Source organism: Mesoplodon densirostris, chromosome 3 (assembly GCF_025265405.1).
Source record: "Mesoplodon densirostris isolate mMesDen1 chromosome 3, mMesDen1 primary haplotype, whole genome shotgun sequence".
In the NCBI taxonomy this organism is placed as follows: domain Eukaryota; kingdom Metazoa; phylum Chordata; class Mammalia; order Artiodactyla; family Ziphiidae; genus Mesoplodon; species Mesoplodon densirostris.
The window spans coordinates 99,879,386-99,905,589 of NC_082663.1; the positions used below are offsets into that span (position 1 = coordinate 99,879,386).

Sequence of the window (26,204 nt, forward strand, 5' to 3'; positions counted from 1 at the left end):
TTATTTAATTTCTTTGAGTTTAGGTTTCTTCATTTGTAAAACAGAGATATTACCCTTAGAGTGTTGTTGAGATTTAAATGAGATAAATAAAATACCTATTACAGTGCAGAGCGGGTGTTTAATAAACACTAGCTTTTATAAAAAATTGCCCTTTAATTGTTTATGGGTGGAAAACCCTCCAGTTGAGCAAGTGAGGGTGAGCCAATAGTATTTAATCTTCAAATATTAGAGGTATTGGAATTAATTTTTCTATAGTAACAGTATTATAAATAATGGCTAGGGTCCTATACCATTGCTCAAATATCTATTTAACCTATAACATTCTTGGAGTTTGCTATAGTAAGGTTGCTGTTGGCAATACAGGCAGGCTTCTGGGGCAGTCAATATCTTAGATGCTCAGAGATCCTCATTATTTTTGTGAGATAACGAGTTCAGAACACTTACATGAAATTCCAGCAACATAGTCCCCCGATTCAGCCTTTGTTATAGGATTAGGAACTCTTTTCTTCTGACCTCCCTCATCTGTTGGGTGTTGGCTGTGGGGATGGAAGCCCCTCTTGGTGGGTCCCTTGGCACGGGCCCTAGGAGGAAAGGGATTTATATTAATGAGTTTAGGATGGCAGGGAGGAGGGTAATGACAGGGATGTCAGTAAATAAGCTAGTGAGAAAGAGGCATGATTACTTCTCCATCTGAGCTGCCTTCCTATATGCTCCTCCCCCACCCAAAAAAATCTCAGAGTTTAGCCTGTTTGCTTTTCCTTACACTGTAACCACCCCTCAAGTCTGATAAAAGTCCCCTTTCCCTTTAATACCAGCACTGAAGAGAGCATATCCCTTTGTCCTGCCAGTCCCCAAAACCACAGTACTTTGGTTTTCTAAGAGATTTTGTTGCTAGCAATAAGGCAAAATTTTATTTAAAAAAAGACTTCCTTTTTCAGACCCATCCTTCCTCTTTTATTTCTTAGAAATAAAGCTGAAGAATAAAACTAAAGAAACTACAGGGAAAAAAAGAATGAAAGAAACTAAAGGGAAAAACCACAAAGGCACATAGCCTTTGAGCATCCAAAGAACAGAATAGCAAAATTCAATTACAGTTCAGGGAATAGACTCAAGAATTCCCCTGGACTTTTTATGTTAGGAGGTGGACTTGTGGCCTTTGGGCAGAGGGGACAGGGAAGGGAGGATGAAAGACATAATTTACCTCCATCTCTTCCATTTCCTTATCTTACCAATTTTGCTACAAGATCAGAGTTATGCTCAAGTTGCATAAGAAGTCAGGACTGGATTTAGGATTGAATAGAACCTTGTTAAGCGGGAGGTGAGTGACATTACAGGGTGATCTATGAAGAGCAGCAGTTTGAAAGTAAAGGGATTGTCTATGGCCACTTCTCCAAGGTAGTTCTTCAGGGACTCTTTTTATATATATGTAAGTCAGGTCCTGTCTATATTCAGGGTCCAACTATTAGTGAGGATCTACTCTGTGCTATGATAAATATTGGGGAATCAGGGATACAATACATGTATTTAAAGATGCTTGTGTAATCATCAACATGAAATGTTTTACTAATAAGGCTGAGTGGTCATGCAGTACAACAACCAGTCTGCACAGCAAAAACGATTTCATAGATCATAGAGCAGTAGAGGATCCTTCCTATACATCAGGGGTCGGCAAACTTTTTCTCTAATGGGCCAAACAGTAAATATTTTGCTTTGCAGGATATATAGTCTCTGTTGAAACTACTCAGCTCTGCAGTTGTAGTGTGAAAGCAGCCATAGACAATATCTAAATGCCTATGCATTGTTATGTTCCAATAAGTTTTACTAATGGACATGGGAATTTCATATAATTTTCATGTATCATGAGATATTTTTCTTCTATTGATTTTTTTCAACCATTTAAAAATGTAAAAAACATTCTCAGCTAAAGGACTATATAAAACCAGACAGCAGGCCATAGTTGTAGTGGAATAAATAGATATAGTAAAAGGATTTAGTTGTTTCATTGAAACAGTTCATCTGCTAAACATCAAAGATAGGTTGTTGAATGGGCATTTTTTTCTGAATAAGAGTAAAAGGAATGTCCTCACTTTTCATTAGTTGTTGTACTGTAGTCCCATAGTTTTGGATACAGACTGGGATGGCCTCAGAACATTTGTGGCGTCTCAAACATCACTGGAAAATTTGATTTGGACTGAGGTTTGACACTATATGGAAAACTTTAGAAGGAATAAGTATATGTCAAAAGGTTAGATTTAATTTAATAATAATAATAATGAGTAGCTAACATCTATTGAATTCTGACTATGTGCTAAACACTGTGCTCATTTAATCTTCATGATAATTGTATGAAGAAAGTTTATTACTATCCCCACTTTATAGATAAGGAAAGTAAAGCACGAAGAGATTAAGCAACTTGTCTAAATGACTGATTAGGCCAGGAGTCAAACTCTTGTTTATTTCAAGGATGAAGGAATTTAATAAACACTAACAGATGTTTGTATGGAAATATGTTAATATAAATGTTTCAGACATTACATAAAATTTCTAAAAATCTTATATGTTCTGGTATAAGTCATAATTCTAGTTATTACTTTAAAATGTATATCTCAGATAACTAAATTTCCTTGTAAATTGCATTATTATGAACTTTCATCAAATCTTTAACCATGGTCATTTTAAAGTCTTTTGTTATTTACAGACAGTTCTGGGTGTACTCTGATGCTTTTGCAAAAATGTTCCTATAAAAGGGTTTCATCTTCAAGGAATTCATGGAAAAGACTCTGACAAGTACAGGTTTCTGGTAACTGACTATACTGCTGAACTGAATGAATAAGCATTTTCAGAACTCTAATGGAAAACTGATGAATTCATAGAAGTGCTAACAAAAGATCAAGATGAAAAAAAAATTAATTACATGGGACTGAGTGAACTGATGAGGATGATTATAATTTTTGTGACTTTGTTTGAATAAAAAAAAAAACTAACAGATGTTTATCAGGAATAAAAATGCCAAGCAAAATGTGTTGATAATCAGGTTAAACTTGTTATTTTACAGATGAAGAAAACAAAGTTTACGAGACATTTTCCATGGTCACACAGCAAACGACAGATCAGGAGTAGATCTCAGATTTTCTAACTACTAGGTCCCTTAGTTTCTTTTATTCTGCTAAACAGTATGCCCTTCAAAACCAAAAGATAGGCAGAATAGAATGAGTAAACATGTTAAACTTTGGGCTATACACAGAATTTATGTGGAATATAGAAAAATCTTGATTTAAGATCTAAAATATAAAATTAAGTTAAAGTCATTTAAAATAAAATCTGAATTAATAATTAAAACACAAATTAAACTGTAAGTATGTTAGACGTCAATAAAATAGGTTTTTTTTTTAAGACAAGTTAAGTTTTTTTTTTTTTTTTTTTTTTTGCGGTACGCGGGCCTCTCACTGCTGTGGCCTCTCCCGTTGCGGAGCACAGGCTCCGGACACACAGGCCCCGCGGCCATGGCTCGCGGGCCCAGCCGCTCCGCGGCATGTGGGATCCTCCGGGATCGGGGCACGAACCCGTGTCCCCTGCATCGGCAGGCGGACGCTCAACCACTGCGCCACCAGGGAGGCCCAAGACAAGTTAAGTTTTAAATCCCTCATTTTTATGAGGAGGCTGGGATAAATAATGCAATTCATTTACATCTTTCAAATTAAAAAAAGGGAGATGGCTCTTAAATTTATTTTTTAAAAAGTTTTTATTAGAGTTGGTTTACAATATTGCATTAGTTTCTGCTGTACAGCAAGGTATATCTGTTATACATATATCCACTAATTTTTAGATTCTTTTCTTAAACTTATTTTTTAAGTAACTTTTTTTTATTGCTAAACGAAGTATATGTACACTGCAAAAAACTTAGGGAAAGCAAAAGGAAATAAAATTACCAGTACTCCTCCTATCCAAGTAATAGTGTGAACTTTTTGGGGGGTTGTTTGTGTTGCTTTCTGTTTTTTGTTTTTTTACCACAAGAAAAGGGTATAAAAATCAAAATCAGTTCAGCATTTTTTTTTTAAAAAACTACTTTTATTTTTGGTGGGTAGTTCCTATTTACATTCACTCATTTAACATTTTCTGAACACCTAGGTTGGAAAGGGCACTGCGCTAGACACTTGGGATACAGGACAGTTTGTCCCTAAGAGGGTACCTGGGAGGAGACATAAACAGACGTTTATCAATAATAATACAAAACTTGTGTTAAAATACAACTAGAGTTGAATCTCACAGTTGAGACTGTGACACTAAACATTCTGGAATTGTTAGGTTTTTCCAAAACAGCTCAACGCAGGGCGGGTGCAGTACTGTTATCAGCACTACTTCAAAACGAATGTTAAGTTAAACATTGGTGAAAACCCTTCATTTTAGTACCTGTCAAATGTTTAAACCTTTCAAAATTTTCCTTTTTAGCGAACTGGGAAGGCGCGTCCGGCCGGGGTAACCATTGCGCGGGGACAGAGACACTGCAGGGTTCACATTCACTTGGAGTATTCGCGGGACTCCTAGGGGAGCGGTGCTTGTTGGGGCTTGTAGTCTTTACCAGGACCGAAGACACCGCAACTGCATTTATAATGCACTTCTCCTTTTTAAGCTTTCTGGCCCAACAGTCAGATTAAGCCCTAACCTAAAGCATAAATTGACAACACTTACCACTTCCAAGGCTCTTTAGGTTTTTACTAGGTTCCTTACGTTCAACATTCAAACGCACACCGTCTCTCACAAGCCTCAAAGAGATTGGTCTGTCCTCAGCAGTGGGCGGAGCCTTAGGTGGACTGGATCTCTGGATTGGCCAACATCTCACTCGAAGAGGCGTTTTCCACTTGCCTTTCTGTAGACTGTGGTAAAAAAGTCAACCCTTTCCCGCAGTGTTCCTTTTCGCCGCGAGAATCTCGCGATATTTCCGCCAAAGGGACCTAGCGACGCGTAGAGAGCCGCCGAGGCCAGTGGGGGTGGCCGGCTCCGGAGCAGGGAAGAGTCAGGTCAGGGGGGCGAGGACGAGCGGGTGCTGCTTGCGCCACTTGGGTTCGGTCCGGGCCAGCCACCCAGAACCCAGAGGAAGTGTTGTGGACGGCGTGTCCCTCCTGGCCGGTGAGTCGGCCCGGGGTCGCGGCCGCTGGGTCGACCCCGAGTTTCACCTGGGCCCGCGCGGGTTGTGACAGGTGCGCGGACGAGCGCGGCGCTCCGCCCGCTCGCCGGTCCGCCCCCTCCGGGCCTCGCCCGCGGGGGCTCGGGATGAGCTGCGGGCCGCAGCTGAGCGGCTCCCGCTCCTGGCGCCTGGCGCTGCCGTCGTCTCCTCCCAAGAGCGGCCGCCGCCCGTGAGGGAAAGAGGGAGGGAAGCGGCCGTTGACCCTGGGCATGAGCCGGACGCGACATCCGTTGCTGGATTAAGGCGCCGACATGAACCTGCACCAGGTGCTGACCGGGGCTGTGAACCCCGGCGACCACTGCTTCTCCGTGGGCAGCGTCGGCGACCAGCGCTTCACGGTGAGTGAGGGAGGCTCCCGCGTCGCCCGTTGCGAGTCCGCGCCCCTGAGTCAGCCGGGCTCGGCCCAGAGTGACGGGCAGAGGCCGAGAAAGCCTCGTCGCCCTCGCGGGGTGTCCCCTACGGAGGTCCCAGCTCCTTAGGGCCGGCGGAACTGGCCTTTGAGAACGAAGGAGGCAATAACGCTTCGGTCATTGAGTTACTTAATGTACAGAGGCTAAACTCGGAAGTTAAAATGTTTTGTAGGATTTTTAAAGTTTTTAATCTGACGTCGTTGGGCTGGGGAGGTTTACTAAAATCGTTTATCCGAGAATCGTTGGTGTGTAATGTGTGTGTGGGCTTTTTATTGCCCCACTCCATAGGCTCTAATTGTCAAGTTGAGGAATAGTTGGGATTGGATTCATTTCTTCCTCTAAGTTTAGGTCAAGTGTCTTTGTAGTTTAAAAGAGTGGGTGTCTTAAAAACAGGTAGCTGTCAACAACTAGCGCTGAGTGAAAACAGTGCTTTTCACTTATTTTTCTTTAAATTCACTGGGAATAACTTTGGAAAGAAAAAACTGTTTTTCGTAAATGGTTCACTCCTGCCATCCTTTGAATTCCATATGTAACAGTTCAGTAGTCCTGGGAGGCTTATATTTATTTTAGATTGTTCACATTAATTACTAAAAGTTGCATTACTGTTTCTCAGTAAAATTCCTCTTTGGTGTGTAGTGGTAATTCCAGGTTAAAGTTTAAATGAAAGTGTCTTGTTTTTCATTTGTTTTCCCCAGATAGTGAAAGGAAGAGGACCCCAAACTTTTGCTACTTACCAGCATATTGACATTTTCTGCCTTAACTATAGCGTTTTTAAAAAGAATTAAGTATAGTTTTTATAATAATTTCAAGCTATAAGTCAGTATTGCACATGATAGCCTATATCTGAATATATGTATAGCGCTCATGATTTTTGCTACAACTTGAATAGCTATCTCTTAGTTGTGATTAAAACTTAATTTTGCATAAAAAAGTGAAACAAAATAAACACCTTAATAGATGCCCCAGGTTTTCTTCTCAAACGATTTTGACTTTTTTTGGTCATCTTTATCAGTCGGAATAAATAATAGGAAAAAAATAGTAGTCATTATTTAACATGGCGTAGGCATTTAATACCTGTATTGTGCTTTTAGATCTGTGCCAACCAAGTACTTTGCTTTCGAATAGAGTCTGTACCTCCACTGTAGAGTGACTCATACACACCTTAACTTGCACTTGACACTAGCAGTTTTAGAGATTCTAATTCTAAATGTTGACCTCGCCTCAATGCTCAAGAGGAGAGTGAACTCTGAGGGTCTCAGTGGGCAACCGTAGTTTCCCTGCAGTTGAACATTGCTCACTGCTCTTGCTATTTAGAAAATAAAGACCATCCTAAGAAGATTTTGCTAGTGGGAGATTATAGGATGGTAACATTACATTCTCTGCCATCTCCTAAAATTATATGAGTGCTTCCTCAAATGTAAGTTCTAACAGCTTTTTCTGAGAAGGCATTCAGAATCTGTGTAAGCAGTGGTATGAACTTCAAAGCATATACAATATGATGGCCTATTGATACATCTAGATGATCCTTCTAAGTGTATATAAAATCTTGGTGAATGCTTCTGTTATTTTAAAGGAGAGATGAGTTAATGTACCAAAGATAAGGCTATCCTACACCATCATGTAGCTTGTTGCACAGTTCTACTGAATTTTAGAGTCTGTTTCGATAGACCAGGCTTTAATCATCTCCCACCAAGCCTACTGTAGATTTCTTCCAGATCTCAGGAAATAAGGTAAAAATAAACATTTTGTTGTTATTTAGTATAAAGAGATCCCAGGTCTCTATAATTTTGGTGATAGTTTATTAACAATCACCTTTTTTCCTTTGCAGCTAATCCATCCCTGACTCTCTAACATTAAATTGATATTCCGTTATAAACCAAGTTTCTTGCCCTCAGTCTACTGGACACTATATACATCTTAAATTTATCTCTCTGGAAATTACTGTCTTTGCTAAAATGTAGAATCTGTTGTTTACTCCTTGAATTTTGTTTTTAACCTCTTTTGATTTTGGCTTCTTTTTCTTTTCATAGAAAGAGAGCAAACATTAATGGTAGATGGTATGTGCAGACTAAAAAACTCTCTCCAAATTCCAGTTTTACTTGAGCTAGGGACGTGAAATCTTCCTCTTGCAGGCCCACTTGAAGAATTACTTTGTTTGTCCTGTTACATTATGCCTTCTCTAAAGACAGACTTTACATTCGTAATTCATCTCTTTGCATGTTTGCAGATAACTTATTTGTTCTTGTTTTGAAAGATTACAAGAGATGAGATCCTGTTTTCTGAATACAGTCTGATAGGTTTTAAATTGAAATGAAATTGAGTGCCATTTCTCATGGATTCTTGATTTTAAAATATGAAATTACTAATATAGTTAGTATATGTAAGTATTAGATACTTTTTTACTACTTAAACTGGCATCAAACAATTTTGACTTTTCTCTTAATAAGAAAGCTTCTAGTAGGCAGTGACCTTTTCTCTTATACTTTCAAAGCACTTTATTTGCACTTTCATTACATTAGTGACCTGTCTTGCCTTGTGTATGTCTTCCACAGTTTCATTGTGAGTGCCTGGAACAGTGATTGAAGTACTGGTGTCACCTAATAGTAGAGTCATTACCTGAATTTGATTTCCAACTTAGTCCTTATAGTTAGTTATGTATCCGTGGGCAAGTTCTTTTACATTCTTTGAATTTCTTTTTTTCTTATCTGTAAAGTGGGGCTAAAGAACTTATTCATAGGGTTGTTACATGAGAAAGTGCTAAGTTCATTGCTTAGTACCTGTAAAACCCTTAAAAATGTCAGTTATTATAAAGGCTAAACTCATTATAATGCATAGCACGTAAAAAGTGCTTGATAAATACTGGTTGAATTGATGACTAATAGATAAAGAAGCCTTATTGCTATATAATTAAAAATTGTGTTTTTTAAAAAATGTTTTTAGTAATTTAGATTTGAGTCCAAATAAAATACTTCAATTAAAGTTTAAAAATTTTTTTCCAAAGTCATTTATTACGCATTTTGCCATAAATATCAGGTGAGTAACCAGGAGAGATTTCAGATATCCAAAGCAAAAATTCTTTAATTTTTCTTTATTTACCTGAATTTTTCTCTCACTCCTTTTCCCTTGTTAATTTCATACTGTCTTTAGAGCGAAAGTATATGAGCAACCTGGTCTTGATCTGTTGACAACTTTTGTTTTTAGAATAAAAATTTTATTTGTAAAAGACAAATAATAAGTTAAAAACAGGCATAGTTAGTTAGAATCTGGATTTTCTAATGTTTCTGTGCATGCTAGTGACATGTGCTTTAATATACAATAGATTATCCATACTTGGTGTTGAAATTGTGTTTTTACTGAAATGGAAAGGGAGATAATTTCCAAGAGACAGATTGTGTTAATATTTAGGACTTGTTGTCTCTAGTTTGGAATTCAAATGCCTTTGTTATACGAGGGATAACAAACATGTAATAACTCCGGACTCCCTTTTGTATTAGACAACTCTGTGTTCCCAGCCAAGGGGACCCAGATTAGAAGTCAAAAGACTGACTGCAGCTATCTGGGTGTTGGTAGAGAATTGGAGGCTGAGTTAGCATTCTCCTTCTTTCTGTAATAGTAAGCATCCTTTAGTTTAACTTTTTGTTTTGTTCACTGTAGGGAAACCTTTATAGGAGGTTCTTTTTTTGGAGAAGCACGTTAATGTTTGTGGATGGAGAGATACAGGAGGGGAAAGTTTGATACTGTTTGTATCTGGAGAAAGAGAATGATTTTTGTGGTGCTCATATGCTATTACGAGTACAAATTGGACTTCTTTTTAAATATTTAGCCTATTTTAAAATTTTATGTTTTAAATAGTATTAACGTACCTTTAAAATTATTGAAGTAATACGAATTCTTAATGTTGTGTTTAAAAAAATGAGAATAACGTTAATTACAACATGCCAAACATAACTCATTTAACCAGGAAGTATACCAGGAAGAAATTCTTTGGGATATTTACCTGGTGTGGTTGGTTAAAACAAAACAGTGAAAACAGGAAATCTAAGTGTTGTACAGAAATCACAGGATTTCCAAATTAGAATGCTGACTGTTGCAGCCTTGGGTAATTTTTGAATATTGGAGAAGGTTGTCTGCCAAATTTAAAGTTAAGAATCATGTTTCAGTTGTATGCTTGAAAGCACACATATGAACTCAGTTCTTTCTTTGCACCTTGTTTGGTCTCAAAGTTAGTAAACCCAATATTATATATGCCTAGTAAAAGGATTTTCATTTCTCAATTTAATTTTCGTTGCTTAGTAATAGGTTATTCTGATTACAGATCTTTTGACAGAAGCAGCTAGTGTACCAATTACAATATATACATATTAATTTTGAAGCTTAGGTAGTGTGGCAATTTATTTGATAAACCAGTGCTGTTCTTATTGTTTTGATAGTAATAGGGCACCTTGAAATGAATTTTTCAGAACAATTTATTTTGGAAAAAATCTATAAAACTAGTTTTAGATTTTGGTTTAGAATGTTATGTATAGTATTACATCTTAGGTTTTTATTTAAAACCAGGTAGATGGGTTATTTTTATTTACGAATTTAGTAAAGATGGATTATTTTAAAATCACACACAGCCCATTTTGTTTATTTTTCTTCTTTATTTTGTTTATGTGTGACTTACATTGATTGACTTTTAAAATTGAAGTACAGTTGATTCATAATACTGTGTTGGTTTCAGGTGTCCAGCAAAGTGATTTGGAGATATGTGTGTGCGTGTGTGTGTCTGTGTATACACACACACACATATATATGATTATGTTCTATTATAGGTTATTACAAGAATATCGTTCCCTGTATTATAGTAAATCCTTTTGCTTATCTGTTTTATGTATAGTAGTTTGTATCTGTTAATTCCATACTCCTAATTTATCACTTGCCCCCCTCCCTTTTCCCTTTGGTAACCATAAGCTTGTTTTCTATGTCTGTGAGTCTGTTTCTGTTCTATATATGGATTCATTTGTATTATTTTTTTAGATTACACATATAAGTAATATCATACAATATTTGTCTTTCTCTCTATGACTTCACTTAGTATGATATTCTCTAGGTCCATTCATGTCACTGCAAATGGCAATATTTCATTCTTTTTTATGTCTGAGTAATATTCCATTGTATATATATACCACATCTTTATCCATTCATCTGTTGATGGACACTTAGGTTGCTTCCATGTCTTGGCTGTTGTAAATAGTGCTGCTATGAACTTTGGGTGCAGAGCCCATTTTGAATTAAAGTTTGTTTTCCTGGTTTCGTTTGGTGTATTTCCATGCTTATTAACTCATCATGTTGTATAAACTCTAGAGATTGAATTAATTTTAATAATCTATTAAAAATATCCATAAGAAGATATGTTTATTTCAAGTGATTTTTGCATGATATCCAGTTTGAATTTTCTGTACAGATTCATCTCTCTATTTTTTCCCCCCAAGCTTTATTGACATACAGTTTACATGAACATTGTGTAAGTTTAAGGTGTGCAATGTGATGATTTGATACACATATATAGTGTGAAATCTTTACCACAATAAGGTTAGTTAACATATCCTTTAACTCACATAATTACCATTTTGTTGTTGTTATGATGAGAACAATAAAGCTTTATTCTAATAGCAACTTGCAACTGTACAATACAATATTGTTAACTATAGTCACCATGCCGTACATTAGATCCCTGGAACTTATTCATCTTATAACTGAAAGTTTGTATCCTTTGACCAACATCTCCCATTTCCCCCATCCATAGGCCCTGGCAACCACCATTCTATTCTGTTAGTACAATGTTTCTATTAGTACAATGTTTTTATATTCCACATATAAGTGGAATACATATGTACATTATTTGTCTTTCTCTGTCTGACTTAGCCTAATGCCCGCAAGGTTGTCACAAGTGGCAGAATTTTCTTCTTTTTTATGACTGAATAGTATCCTTTTGTGTTTGTGTGTGTGTGTGTGTAAAACATATTTTCTTTATCCATTCATTCACTGATGGACACTTAGGTTGTTTCCATATCTTGGCTGTTGTGAACAATGCTGAAATGAATATGGGAGTGCAGATATCTCTTACAGTGATTTCATCATCTTTGGATATAATCCTAGAAGTTGGATTGGTGGAATATATGGTAGTTCTGCTTTTAATTTTTTCAGGACTCTTCCATACTGTTTTTTACAGTGGCTGTGCCAATCTACATTCACACCAAGAGTGCACAAAGATTCCCTTTCTTCACATCTTCACCAACACTTATCTATTATCTTTTTGTTGATAGCATCCTAATGGGTATGAAGTGATATCTCATCCAGTTTTGATTGGCATTTCCCTGATGAGCAGTGATGTTGAACATCTTTTCATGTACCTGTTGGCCATTTGTACGTCTTCTTTGAAAAAATATCTGAGTCTTCTGCCCATTTTTAATTGGATTGTTCATTTCTGGTATTGAGTTATATGAGTTCCTTATATATTTTAGATATTAACTTTTTTTTTTTTTTTTTTTTTTGCGGTATGCGGGCCTCTCACTGTTGTGGCCTCTCCCGTTGCAGAGCACAGGCTCCAGACGTGCAGGCTCAGCGGCCATGGCTCACGGGCCTAGCCGCTCCACAGCATGTGGGATCTTCCCAGACCCAGGCACGAATCCGTGTCCCCTGCATCAGCAGGCGGACTCTCAACCACTGTGCCACCAGGGAAGCCCTAGATATTAACTTTTTATCAGATAAGGTTTGCAAATATTTTCTCCCATTTTTAGGTTGCCTTTTCATTTTGTTGGTGGTTTCTTTTGCTGTGCAGAGCTTTTCATTTTAATGTAGTCTTACTTATTTATTACTGCTTTTGTTGCTTGTGCTTTTGGTGTCCAAAAAGTCATCACTAATTGTCAAGGACCTTTTTCCCTATGTTTTCTTCTAGGAGTTTTGTGGTTTCAGGTTTTAGGTTTAAGTTTTTAATCCATTTTTGAGTTGATTTCTGTGTGTGATGTAAGACAAGGGTCCAATTTTATTCTTTTGTATGTGGATATACAGTTTTCCCAGCATCAATTTATTGAAGAAACTATCATTTCTCTGTTGTATATTCTTGGCACCTTTGTCAAAGATTAGTTGACCATAGATGTGTGGGTTATGTCTGGGCTCATGATTCTGTTCCTTTGGCCTATGTGTCTGTTTTTTATGCCAATACCATACTGTTTTGATTTTTATAGCTTTGCAACATAGTTTGAAATAAGGAAATGTGATGTTTCCAGCTTAGTTTTTCTTTAAGATTGTTTTGGCTATTTGGGGTCTTCTGTGGTTCCATGTGAATTTTAGAATTTTTTTTCCCTATGTGAGAAATGCCACTGGAATTTTGATAGAGATTACATTGAATCTATAGATGTTTTTGTGTAGTATGGACATTTCAACAATATTAATTCTTCCAGTCCAAGAACAGAAGATGTCTTATCATTTATTTGTGTTGTCAGTTTCTTTAATCAATGTCTTATAGTTTTCTGTGTATAAGACTTTTCACCTTGGTTACATTTATTCTTAAGTATTTTATTCTTTTTGATGCTATTATACATTGGATTTTCTTAATTTCTTTTTCGAATAGTTTATTGTTAGCATATAGAAATGCAGTTGATTTTTGTATGTTGATTTTGTATCCTGCAATTTTGCTGAGTTCATTTATTAGTTCTAACAGTTTTTTGGTGGAGTCTTTAGGGTTTCTATATGTAATATCTTGTCTTCTGCAAACAGACAATTTTACATCTTCCTTTCTGATTCGAATGCCTTTTATTTCTTTTTCTTGCCTAATTGCTCTGGTAGGACTTACAATATTATGTTGAATAGAATCGGTGGGAGTGTGTGCGTCCTTGTCTTTTTCCTGATCTTAGAGGAAAGCTTTTAGCTTTTTATCATTGAGTATATTAGCTATAAGCTTGTCATATATGGCCTTTATGGAACCATCCTTGCATCCCAGGGGTAAATCCCACTTGATTATGGTATAAGATCTTTTTAATGTGCTCTTGAAATCAGTTTGCTAGTATTTTGTTGAAGATTTTTGCATCTATATTCATCAGGGAAATTGGCCTATAATTTTCTTTTCTTATAGTGCCTCATGTAGCTTTGATATAACGGTAATGTTGACCTTGTTAAATGGCCTCTTCAGTTTTTTGGAAGGGTTTGAGAAGGATTGGTGTTAATTATTCTTTAAATGTTTGGTAGAATTCACTGGTAAAGCCAACTGGTCCTGGGCTTTTATTTGTTGGGAAGTTTTGATTACCTTATCAATTAGTGTATTATATTTTCTCAGTTTTGTAAAAGAGTAAATATTGATAGTGATAACCCACACAAACTAAAGCTCTTGGGGAGGGGGAAGCTAGGGTGGTTATCCTCAGTATTTTCTTAAGTGTGCAAAGGATTACTGAAACCAGAGAGTTTGAGAACCATTGCTTTATAGTATTCCATTGTATGATTATACTGCAGTATTTTTTTAACTTTAATTTACATTGGAGTACAGTTGATTAACAACGTTGTGTTAGTTTCAGGTGTACAACAAAGTGATTCAGTTATAAGTATCTATTCTTTTTCACATTGTTCTCCCAATTAGGTTGTTACAGAATATTGAGCAGAGTTCCCTGTACTATACAGTAGGTCCTTGATGGCTATCCATTTAAAATATATATACTACAGTTTATTTATGCATTCTATTATATGTTTGAGTTTGTTCTGCTTCGGAGCTTTTATGAATAGCTATGAATGTTCTTGTACATGTCTCTTAGTGTACATATAGACACATTTCTGTTGGGTATAAACATAGAGGTAGAATTGCTGGATCATTGAGTGTGCCTGTGTTTAGCTTTCCAAAGTAGTGGTACCATTTTATTTTACATTTGTATCAGCAGTTATGGGAATTCTGGTTGCTTTACATCCAAAGAAGTCATTTTTAATTATAGGAAGAAATTAGGGAACAGTTATTAAATTCATCATGTTTATTTATAAGGCATTGTATGGCAGCATAGCAGAAGGAGTAAGAGTATGATCTTTCCCATTAGTTATAACTTGCTTTCAGTCTCATTTGTGCCTGATACTAGCTCTGAGACTTGAGCCAATTACTCAATCTAAGTTCGAGTTTCCTTATCAGTAAAATGGATTGATTATAGTAAATATCTCACAGGATTTGTTGTGAGGATTAAATGGGATACCCGTGAAAAGCACTTCGCATTTGGCCCTGCCAAAAAGAAAAAATAGGCTCAGATGACTACAGTGAATGAAAGATAGAGGAAAGCACAAGAAAGTGCCCCCCTCCCCGCCCCCATCTCTTTTCCTGGCTGTTTATCTGTATCCTTTATCACACTGGTAAACATAAGTGTTTCCCTGAGTTCTCTGCACTGTTTTAGCAAATAAATGCAAGGGGGAAGAGGTCATGGGAACCTTTGACTGGGACGGAAGTTGTGGGTAATCTGAGGACCTACTACTTGTGATTAGCATCTGAAGTGGAGGGCAGTCTCAGTTAAGGCTGAGCCCTTAACTTGTGGGATCTGATGCTATCTCCAGGTAGATAGTGTCAGGACTGAGTTAAATTGTAGGATACTCAGTTGGTGTCACAGAATTGCTTGCTTGGTGTGATTAAAACCCCCACACATCTGGTGTCAGAAGTGTTGTGAATGTGGTAATAATGTGAGAGCAAAGGAGAAACACGGGAGGAAGACTAGTTTTTTCCTTCTCACTCTCCAAGGCTGCAAACATATAGTCAAATTCTGTGTTCATAAGTTACTTAGTTCCTTTCTGCCTTCTTTCTTTCAGTGTAGATATAGTATTTGTTTGAAATGTACTTAGTTCCTTTGTTTCACCTCCCCCCCCATTCTGATTGATTTAAATCAATTTTTTGAATATGTATGACGTTAACATGTTTCAAAAGTCATAACTAGTGTCCACTGGTAGATGAATGGATAAAGGTGTGTGTGTGTGTGTGTGTATACATGTATACACACACAGTAGAATATTACTCAGCCATAAAAAAAGAGTGAAATCTTGCCATTTGTGATAATATGTGTGGACCTGGAGGGTATTATGCTAAGTGAAGTAAGTCAGACAAAGACAAATACCGTATGATTTCACTTATATGTGGAATCTAAGAAAACAAAACAAATGAACAAACAGCAGAACAGTAACAGACTCATAGATACAGAGGACAAACTTGGTTGCCAGAGGGGAGGGAAGGGGGAGGTGGGAGGGATAAGTGAAATAGGTAAGGGAGATTAAGAAATAGAAACTTCCATTTACAAAATAAATGAGTCATGGGGATTAAATGTACAGCATGGGGAATATAGTCAATAATACTGTAATACCTTTGTATGGTGACACATGCTAACTAGACTTAATGATGATCACTTCATAATGTATGGAAATGTAGAATCACGGTGTTGTGCACCTGGAACTAACAGAGTGCTGTAGGTCAGTTATACTTCAATTTTAAAAAGAAGTCGTAAGTATATAAAAAGTTATACTCAGAAGTGTTATTCTTTGCTTCCACTCCATCTTCTCCCCCTTTGTAGGTATCCAACTTCATTTTTCCCTAGTTTTATTCTCCCTTTGTTCCTTTTTGTAGCAAGCCAAGTACATGTATTTTATTTTCCTTGTTCCTTACACACAAAAAATTGCCATATGTGCTCTTTTCTACTTTTTTTTTTCACTTTATAATATCCCCTAGAAATCACTCCAAGTCAGTTCATAGATTTCTTCCTCATTCTTTTTATAGCTGTTTAATACTCCATCGTGGCTATGTACCACAGTTTATTCAACCAGTATTCTGTGCACAGCAGGATTTTTAAGGAGATGTTTATACACTCTTGAAAATGATTAAGAAATGGAACAAAACACAAATATAGTTTGAGTCTTTAATGCATTTTATATTTAATTAATTATACAGTCAAATAAACTATAAAAATTAAAATTCTGTAGTCAAGAAAACCAGGAGGTTTTTTTATTGTAAGCCCCAAGGATAACAGTCAACTGATGAAGTGTGAACTGCAGTTGGTTATATTCTTTTTTTTTCCCCCATTTACCAGTTTATTGCCATCCATTAGTTATAACTCTGAAAGAAGAAAGTGAGGACTGAATGACAGAAATATTCCAGATGAAGATCAATAATTTTTATTCAATTTAAAGTTTACCAAAACTAGGGATAGATAGCTTTGCACCTTCTAGTACCGTCATTAAGGAAAAATTAACTGACAGGCAGTGATAGTATAATAGCAGCAGCAAAAGAACAAGGGTAATCCAGAACTGGATAAGTCTTTGAATGATCAAGGTTTATTTGTATTATAAGTTGGCATCTTTCTGTAGGGATAGATGTTTATTTCTGAGGTAACTTTGCATTTATCAAGTTTATAAATGTTTAATACTTGTTGAATTAAACAGTAATTTTGTGAGGTACTTCAGGATTCATGTAGACTTAATTCAGGAAAACTTAGAGTCCTGATTGACAAAAATAGGTGCAACACAATATCTGTAAGTAGATAGATAATTGCAGGTAAACAAAAAGAAGACAAAGTTATGAACACATTTTAAAATATATATATATATATTCTAGTTAATGGAAACTGAAAAAATTTTGTTTAGTGATGAGGAAATCTACATTGTAAACATTCCAAATTTAATACAGTATTTTGGTAAACAGTGGCAGTCAGTATTTTATCAAAATTTAATATTCAGGAGAAAATCAGTTTCTAAAATATTAAGGTATTTTAGAGTATTGTTAATGACATTTTTCATAAATTAGTTTTTGGAATTTATTCTGGCTGTTGGTCTCGTGACAAGCCTTATGATCCTATTGTGGATATTTATACCTAGGTGAGCAGACCATCATGAGGTTTTTTGTTTGTTTACTGAGCCAGTTTTTTCCACTGTGTGACACTAGTAGAAACAGACTTGATTTCCCCTAATTCCTTTTAGGAAAATTCCAGACAAGCATGCTTAATTAGGGAAGTTCCTGTTCTGCCATCAAAATAGCACTAGATCAAAAATCAAGAGATCAGAGTTCTCAAGCCCACTCTGCCACTAAGAAGTTGTCAGCCGATTTAGGCCTCATTTTCTTGTTGGTAATGTGAGCAGATTTATTTGTATGTTCTTTCAAGTCCCTTTTCTAATATTTTTTGGTAGCTTGTACAGAACCATTTTGGCTTTGGTAGGAATTACGGTCATGAAGTATAAAGTATAATATTTTTTACATTAAGTAAGGTGTATGTATATGTGCAAAAGTGATGAGAAAGTAAAGAATTACTAAAATTTTAAGAACTTAGGATGGAAAACAGTTTGTGATAGATATTTTATTTTCAGAATTATGCTGCATGTAATTTCTAGGACGACAGCCACGTACTCTTAAATGGAAGAAACTCCTGTGATCTAAGAGCAGAGAACAAGATAAACTTGAACCCTACCTTTTCATCTTGGACCTTAACTTGTAGTAATGGAAATGGATAACAAGCAAGATATTTACAAATCGTGGTATATGCTATGAAGAAGAAAAAGTAGTGTGATGGAAAGTAATTAGGGGAGGGGGGAAGAATATTGATCAATATGAGTATATTCAGGAACTGAGACATGAATGTTGAAAAGAAGCTAGTTAGACAAAGACCAGGCAGATAGAAGGAAGGTAAACCACTTTGAGGTGGAAAAAGATTGTTAAATGCCCAAGAAACAGAAAGAAGGGCAATGTAGGGGCAGGAGCCAATTGAGGGAATGAAAGAGTAGCTTGAGATGGATTTGGGGAACTAGGACAATCATTTAGGGCATTGACATTGGTAAGAAGTTGAGATTTTATTCCAAGTGCAATGAGGAAACTATTAAAGGGAAAATTACTTGGTGTAATAAACATTTTTGAAAGATCATTCTTGTCTGTGTGTGGAAAGGAATTAGAGGGAAGCAAGAATGGAAGCAGTCAGAGTATAAACAATAATGCAGGAGAGAGATTATGGTAGTTTAGATAAGGGCAGTAGCATTCAGTGGAGATGGAAAAAGTGAAAGGAATTGGTATATATTTTGCAGAAAGGACTGACTGATGGGACTATATATGGGACTATTATTCTCAAATAATAAAGATTTTAAAAAATATTTAAAATTAGTCTGTTAAAACATAATATTTAACGCCAGTGTTCTACATGATAAATATTTTCTTGACAATTTTATCATTTTTATTTTACTTTGTTCTTTTGTTTGTTTGTTTTTAGGCTTATGCATCTGGATGTGACATTGTTATACTGGGAAGTGATTTTGAAAGACTGCAAATAATCCCAGGAGCTAAACATGGAAATATTCAAGTAGGATGTGTAGATTGTTCAATGCAACAAGGCAAGGTTTGTAATCTTGTGGTGATATGAGATTTGTTTTGAATATGGTTTTTGTAAATATAGTCTCTGAAGTATCTATTTCCTATTGAATTAGAGACTTGCTGTGTTTCCAAGACAATGAAGCTACAGATTTCTTTGGCTCTCTAAGATGCACTCTAGAGAACAAAATTCCTGACTCAGATGTATCTTAGAGATTGTCAGGAATTCTGTTCTCATATAATCTTGAAATATAGCATAGTTTTCTCCATGAATTGACAAACAAATATAATATTTATTACCTGTAGAATAGGTGTAAAGCTTACTTATTTAAAAATTGATTGGATTGAGGGAAAGGACTGACAATAAACTTCAGTCTATTTAGAAATAAACCCTGAAAAGAAATTATTGTTAGAGCCCTTTTTTGTCTGTAAACAGGTAGTTATCTCCTTGTAACTTCTAGATAAACTTTGTACAAAAATGAACATAAATTGTATAATTTTTTAAATAATTTACTCCCAAGTCTATAAGAAAAATGAAAAATTTAATTTGAACTTCTGTTTACACATGGAAAGTATAAAGTTACCTTGAAAGTAAAAAAGCAACAAAAACAAAAGAAACAGGGCGTATGATTTAACATCAGGTTAAATACGGTTCTATATAGTACCAAAGTTGGGAGAGTTATAACTTATAGGCAGTATAGCATATAGCTTAATATAGCACCATATAGGCATAGATGACCAGGCCTAGGTACAGTTGCAGCTAGACTAGGCTGAAGTATGCAAATTTAATTTTTCTGCTAGATACTTAATTAATGTATATTGTTTGATGCTATGATTCTACCAGAACATTTTGTGTGAGAAATCAAAATGGGCCCAACCTTATTTTTTTAATGTAATCATTCCTAATAAGCCTGCCATTCTGAAAAGTTACTTCTTGGGACCTAGTTTAAAGATACTTGTAACAAAGGAGTTTCAGCTCTTGTAGTCTTTGCCTACTTTTTGGACTACTGTTCTTTTTGTTATTCCTATGTTCCTTCCTTTCAGTAGAGTTACAGGTATTTCATCTGTCTCTCTTTTGTTCATGCCTTTCATTCTCACTGTACTACAAAAGTGATTTTTATTATGGAATGCTAAAAATCCTTTAGAGTTTTTTCCCTTTCTCTTCATGTTTGATCTCCTAGCTCTGTAGTTCTGTAATCTTGATTGTATATAAAAACTTACTTATACCATTTAGATTCACATAGGGCTTGTTAATGTTGGAAATCTAATTTTAGTAATTTTCAATATGAGTTATCTTTTAATAAGCTATATTACATGAAATCCAGGTTAGAATGAAGAGGTCATTTGGTTTTATAATTATTCTAATAAAGGGTAAATTTCCTTTGTTTCACAGATACAGTATACTCAAATGATTCCTTAAGGTATCAAGACGAAAATTTGTAGATTTTGGTACTTGGGATTTCTGTTTACCTTTTAGAAGGAAATGCTTCTTGATACCATAGGCATCAATATTTTATCATTACTGTTTTTTTATTTGTAGTACTGCCAGATTAATTTTCCTAAGAAAATTCATCTGCATTTGACTTGTTATTCATTTGCTTAAAACCATTCTTTGTTTCCCATGAACTTAGAAAAGTTCAAATTGTTCACCTTGGTTTGAGACCTTATTTAACCCACTCACACTTGCCTTTTTGGCCTCATGTCCATTATTTCTCTCTTCTACCTGGGCTGATGGTCAGTCACCTCCCAACATACTTTACCTCTTATAATATTTACACTTGTGGGGACTTCCCTGGTAGTCCAGTGGTTAAGATTCCACACACCCAATGCAGGGGCCCCAGGTGCAATCCCTGGTCAGGGAACTAGATCCTGCACGTGGCAACGAAGATTTCACGTGCCGCAACTATGACCCGGAGCAGCCAAATAAATAAATATTAAAAAAAAAATTTACACTTGTTTTCATACTATGCCCTATTTCTAAAATTGAACACTCACTGCAGTTTGAAATCCTATCCACATTTAAAGGCGCAAACTAAATACTCCCAGGTGAAGTCACTGCAGATGATTTCTACCTTCTAAGATCTCCTCAGAACACCTTAAAATATCCATTGAAAGTTTTTTTTTTCCATATGTATGTTACATCCTCATTTCTTACTCTGTCTTCACTAGATTATGTGTTCTTATTTTTATCCCTGATCATTCATTCTATCTATATATCTATCTGATTTCTGATGTTTTAATATTCTTCATTTATGACTCACTCAAGCTATAGTAGTAGCTACCTTATAAAACAGAGCCAGCAAGGGTATGCTTCATTGATATAAGAGTAAATATTTGAAAGGTACTCAAATAAAATAGAATATTGAAAAAATATACTCCTTAGAGAGTTTACAAAGGAATAGATCTAAGTTTTACTTCTAAAAAGTTAAATATACACTGACAGAATTCTGAACTTTGAAGACAGATAACCTAAAAACTTGATTTTTAAGTCATGTCAAATTCTGTACTTGACAAGGAATACATCAATACATTTTCTTCTGTGAGGAAGGGAATTAACATTTACTATGCATCTTATATAGATAATTCTTTACCAGATGCTTTACAAATGTTATTTCAACCCTCAAAACAATCCTATTAGGAAGATCATATTATACATACTGTAAATATAGATAGAAACTAAGGTTCAGAGAGCTTAACTTGCTGGTACACAGTGACAGCACTGGGATTGTGATCCAGATATGGTAGTCCCCAAAACTGACATTCTCAAGTATTGGTGAAAGAAATTTTGTGTTGGGTATTTTTTAAGTTATACTATTAATTTCTTTTGTTCTTTTGATTCATAAGTAAGTTAACATATCCGTAAGTTTTCTTTCTTTTTTTCTTTTTTAAAAGATTGCAGCATCCTATGGAAATGTTATATCTGTTTTTGAACCAGTTAGCCTACCGAAGCAAAAGAAAAATTTGGTCAGTAATTCATCTTTTTCTTTTAGAAATGAAAATGTGTTGTGTATTAAAAGATACCATTTTTAAGAGTACAAAATTAGAGTGATCACATAAATCAGTATAAATTATACACTGTAATTAAAGACATGTTAAATCCCACTTCCTTATTAAAGATGTATGTTTCATTGAAGTAGAATTAAACTAAATTGTGCTTATGAATTATCTTGAAATGCTTTTCTTTTTTTCCATCTATCATTTTTTTCTTTTATTAAGTATTTGAAGAGTTAACAACTTGAAACTTGTCAGTTACTTTATTGCTAGTGGCAAACATCATTGTCCAGTCATATGTGGCACTTGTTCTTTGTTTCTGTGATCTACTTTTATGTAGTTTTTCTGCTTTATATATTTTGTTCTTAAAGTGACATGTTTTAATTGCAAAGTCTTAACCTACCCCCTGAACTTACTTTCTTGCACTTACTATATCATGTAATAATTGTTAGCGGGTCAGTGAATGTTTTTTTAATAAAGAAACTATATTCAGAAATAGTTCCTGAAAGTTGGTTAAAACTTTATAATTTATAAATATTGAGGTCATGTAGTAGATTTCTTGGGTGTTTAGATGCTCTTAAAGATAACAGACAGAACAGGCTATTTTATCCATCTCTACTGAAGGTTAAACTAGTGATTTGCACCATGTGGAAGAAGATCAGCATGGTGTGGTCTAAAGAGCATTGTAGTAGGAGTCATAGGACTGGCTTATTTCTTTGCTGCTCTGTAGCTATTGAAACTAAGCAGGTCAACCTTAAGAGGCTCTTTGCTCAATTCCAAAATTGGTTAATGTTTGTTTATTTTTGATGTCAAAGACTGTGGAAATGTGTTAAATGTAAAGAATTAAACAGTGTGTCAACAATAGATTGACCTTATATATCTTTTAATAGCTTTCATTTCATTTTCGCTTAGCTCATTAGTATCTTACAAATTCCCTCTGACTTAGTTGGGCAGCTGTTATTTCTTTTTTATAAATAAGGCAGCAGAGACCCAGAAATAAGTGACTTGAGCAATGAAACATCTATTGAGCCCCAGAACTAAGAGAGAAACTAGTTGTCTTGATTCCTGGGTGTGAGCATTCTTCTTCCCTACCTTGTGTTAATGAAAAATATTTTCTCTGGGTTAATTGATATCCATTTAAAAATTTCATGGAAGGAGAGTCCACAATTCTCTCCTCATTTCTATTTGTGTTTATATATTACCTAATGAATCCAATGTTAGAGGCTCTCACACCATTATGAGTTAGTAACTGATAGCACTAAAAACAAATTTTAAAGGTGGTTGCTCCATCCAAAACACTGTATTTCAAATAATACTCAATAAGTATTTGTTGAATGAAATAGCTGACTTTAAAAAAAATCAGTTTGTTATGTTAAAATGCCTTTATTGATAAGGGTAGAATTGAGAAGTTCAGGTTTTGCCCATTTTCTCTTGTACTAATTATAATTGTTTAATATAATAGTGTAAAAAATTCAATAAGAAGAGGCTTGTTTATTGGTAGGCAGCACTGACTTCACAGAGAGGGTGAAAAAAAAGCCTGATGAATAAAGGGAAAACTGGATCAAATGGAAAAATCATAAACTTGGAAGACGCACAAAATCTTGAATTCCAGGATATAGTCTCAGAGAATCCTTAGAGCCTCATAAAAAATATTATATTCTTTTATTTGTACATTCTGGAATATTCTTTTAAGATGGTGGTTCTTCACAAGAGGTACACTTCAGAATCACTAGTTGATACGTGTGTCCAGATCCTGCCCTGGGGAATTCTAAATGTGTAGGTGTGGGATTGTGCCTATGTACTTGTACATCTAGATCTAGAGGGAGTTCAGATATGTGCTGTGATTGAGAGCCATTCCTGCAGGATAGTGTTTCATAAAAGCATATTCTGCAGGCCACCTGTATCAAAATCACCTGGAGATGTTGGTTTAAAGTACAGATTTCCTATGCCCAGTTCTGGACCTTTTGAATCTGAACCTTTGGGCATGGGTCTTGAGCATTTGAATTTTTAATAAACATCTTAGGCTGTTTTCATACAAAAGTATGGGAACGACTACATTAAGATAGTGTTTATGGATCTCAATGTATTAGAGGTTAGAGAAGTCAACTTAGTAGGCCACAACCTGAATTTAAAAGAAAATGAAATATAATAGAAAATGTTGAGTGCATGACATGTAGTAAGGGTGAACTTAGATTGCATTTGTATGTGTGTGTGTGTTCTGGGTTATAGTGCAACATGTATTTCTTACTGGTTTTCAGGTTTTAAAAGTTTGAAAAATATTGCTTTAAGGAATGAAAAGCGCTTAAATTATGTAATGTAAGAGAAGTGTTAACATCTCTTATTCTGAATTTTCACACATACTATACGCACTCAGGTGAAGATGAAACTTTATAGAAGAGGAATCCTCAAATAGCAGACACAGACACATTTAAAATTAAACCTTTGTAACTATAATAATAATAACGTAATAATTATAACTTTAAAAGTCTGAGGTTAATATATATGTTGTCCTAGTTGGCAGATACTTATTGGTTGTTTAAATATACTAAAGACAGACTTTTGGACTTGTAGGAATGGATGTTCTCTCACTGATCTCCTCCATCACATATTTCTTATTTTTCTTGACTAGCTGAACATTTTATTCTCTTTAAGTATGACTACATGGTCAATTATACCTAAAAAAAATGAGTACATGTATTGTTAAAAATAATTAGTGTCAGTATATACATTTGACAGAAAAGATGCCAATAATTATTGACTAAATGACTTTTTAATTTTAGGAATTATATAGTCAGTGGCAGAAAAGTGGCCAATTTTTTCTGGACTCAATAGCACACAATATAACTTGGGATCCTGCAGGTAAGAATACAAGAAGAATTAACTGAAGTGAAATAACACTTGTCTAGGCTATTGCTTTTTTTTCTTACTTACATGTATTTCAGTTCTGCTTTGTGTAAGATGGTGGGGAACACAAAAGTAAGTAAAACAGGTTGTGCTATTTTAGAGCTTATACTGAAATAAGGAAAATATGCACCATAATAGTGTCCAGCTATTGTAGGAATACCTGTTGTTTTGGGAAGGAGACACTAATTCTTTGTGGGGAATCAAAGTTCCATTGAAGAGGAGCCTTTTGCCATGAGAGTAGATAGATTTTGACAATGAAGGTAGGGATAGGTTGAGGAAGGAAAAAAGAAGTGAATTCTAAGAAGAGATAATGTGTATATGTATCAGTTATCTATTTCTGCATTAAAAAATCATCCTAAAGTCATTTTTACCAATTTACCAGAGTGAGCAAAGGAACAAAGAAAGAAAGTATAAGATATATTCTAGTAATGGTTAGTACTTCATTGAGGCTGGAGTGAGTCTGGTGATGAGATAAGAATACAGCATATATGGAAAGCCTTTACAGTCATGTGAAGAATTAAAGAATTTTAATTTAATTCTTTTTAATTGTATAAAATGTATAGGTTTTTGAAGATGGCTAGTGACAGGCTAAGATTTATGGTTTTGCGAGATTTTTCTGGTAGCAGTAACTTAGAATGATCAGAGACAAGAGGAACAGGAAGATAAATACTGTATTATCTATAATTACCTTTGGAAAGTATGCATTCACAGTAGTCTGAATGAGAAATAAGAACTTGTTTCAGTGCCTTTATCATAGTAGGTGCTCAATTAATATGGAGTGACTAATGAAAGGAATACATGGATATGAAATGCATTTAGGTAGTCGAATTGACATTACGTGACAACTGGATTTCAGATTACTTTGAGAGTATCTTTGATCACAAGAAGAGTGATACGTAGGAGTTAGAGATAGTGGAACCTAAGTTTTATTTGGATGTATGGAATTTGAGATGCTTGCGTATCCTATAGCAGTATTCATTAGATCGTTAGAAATTTGAATCTAAATGTATGAGAGAAGTTATCTTTGGAACATAGAACTAGAAGTCATCAGTTAAGATAGGTAAGATAAATTTTAATATAGTAGATAAAATGGCTGTGAAAAAATGTTAATTTAGAATATGAAGTTCAGAACCTTGGGAAATTATTTTAGAAGGTAAAAGAGATTATCTTAGATTAAATAAAAATCACATAATGTTTTAAGATGTTTTTTCTCATGAGATTGATGCTTACTAGCTGGTAGCCTACAGGTATATTTTATGCATACAGTGAAAAGAGTGAAAATTTGACCTGGGTTCAAATTTGGCATGTAGTACAGCACTTTGAAAATAACTCTAGTCTGGATAGGGTCGCTGATGTCCAGTTTATGCCTGTTTCCTCATAA

The 26,204-nt window shown here is 35.1% G+C and overlaps 1 protein-coding gene across 3 annotated transcripts in view; it reads left to right on the forward strand.

Moving 5' to 3' along the window:
• The first annotated feature begins 4,941 nt into the window (after positions 1 to 4,941).
• DMXL1 (Dmx like 1) overlaps positions 4,942 to 26,204 on the forward strand; it is a 138,544-nt gene continuing 117,281 nt past the window's right edge. For 2 of the 3 annotated variants that reach the window (XM_060093274.1, XM_060093276.1), the window contains exons 1-4: positions 4,943 to 5,523; positions 18,831 to 18,956; positions 21,821 to 21,892; positions 24,700 to 24,778. In XM_060093274.1, the coding sequence (XP_059949257.1) occupies positions 5,437 to 5,523; positions 18,831 to 18,956; positions 21,821 to 21,892; positions 24,700 to 24,778 (364 nt within the window). In that variant the 5' untranslated portion in view covers positions 4,943 to 5,436. Of the gene's footprint in view, positions 5,524 to 18,830; positions 18,957 to 21,820; positions 21,893 to 24,699; positions 24,779 to 26,204 lie in introns of all 3 variants that reach the window. The other variant, XM_060093277.1, reaches the window with a different exon arrangement.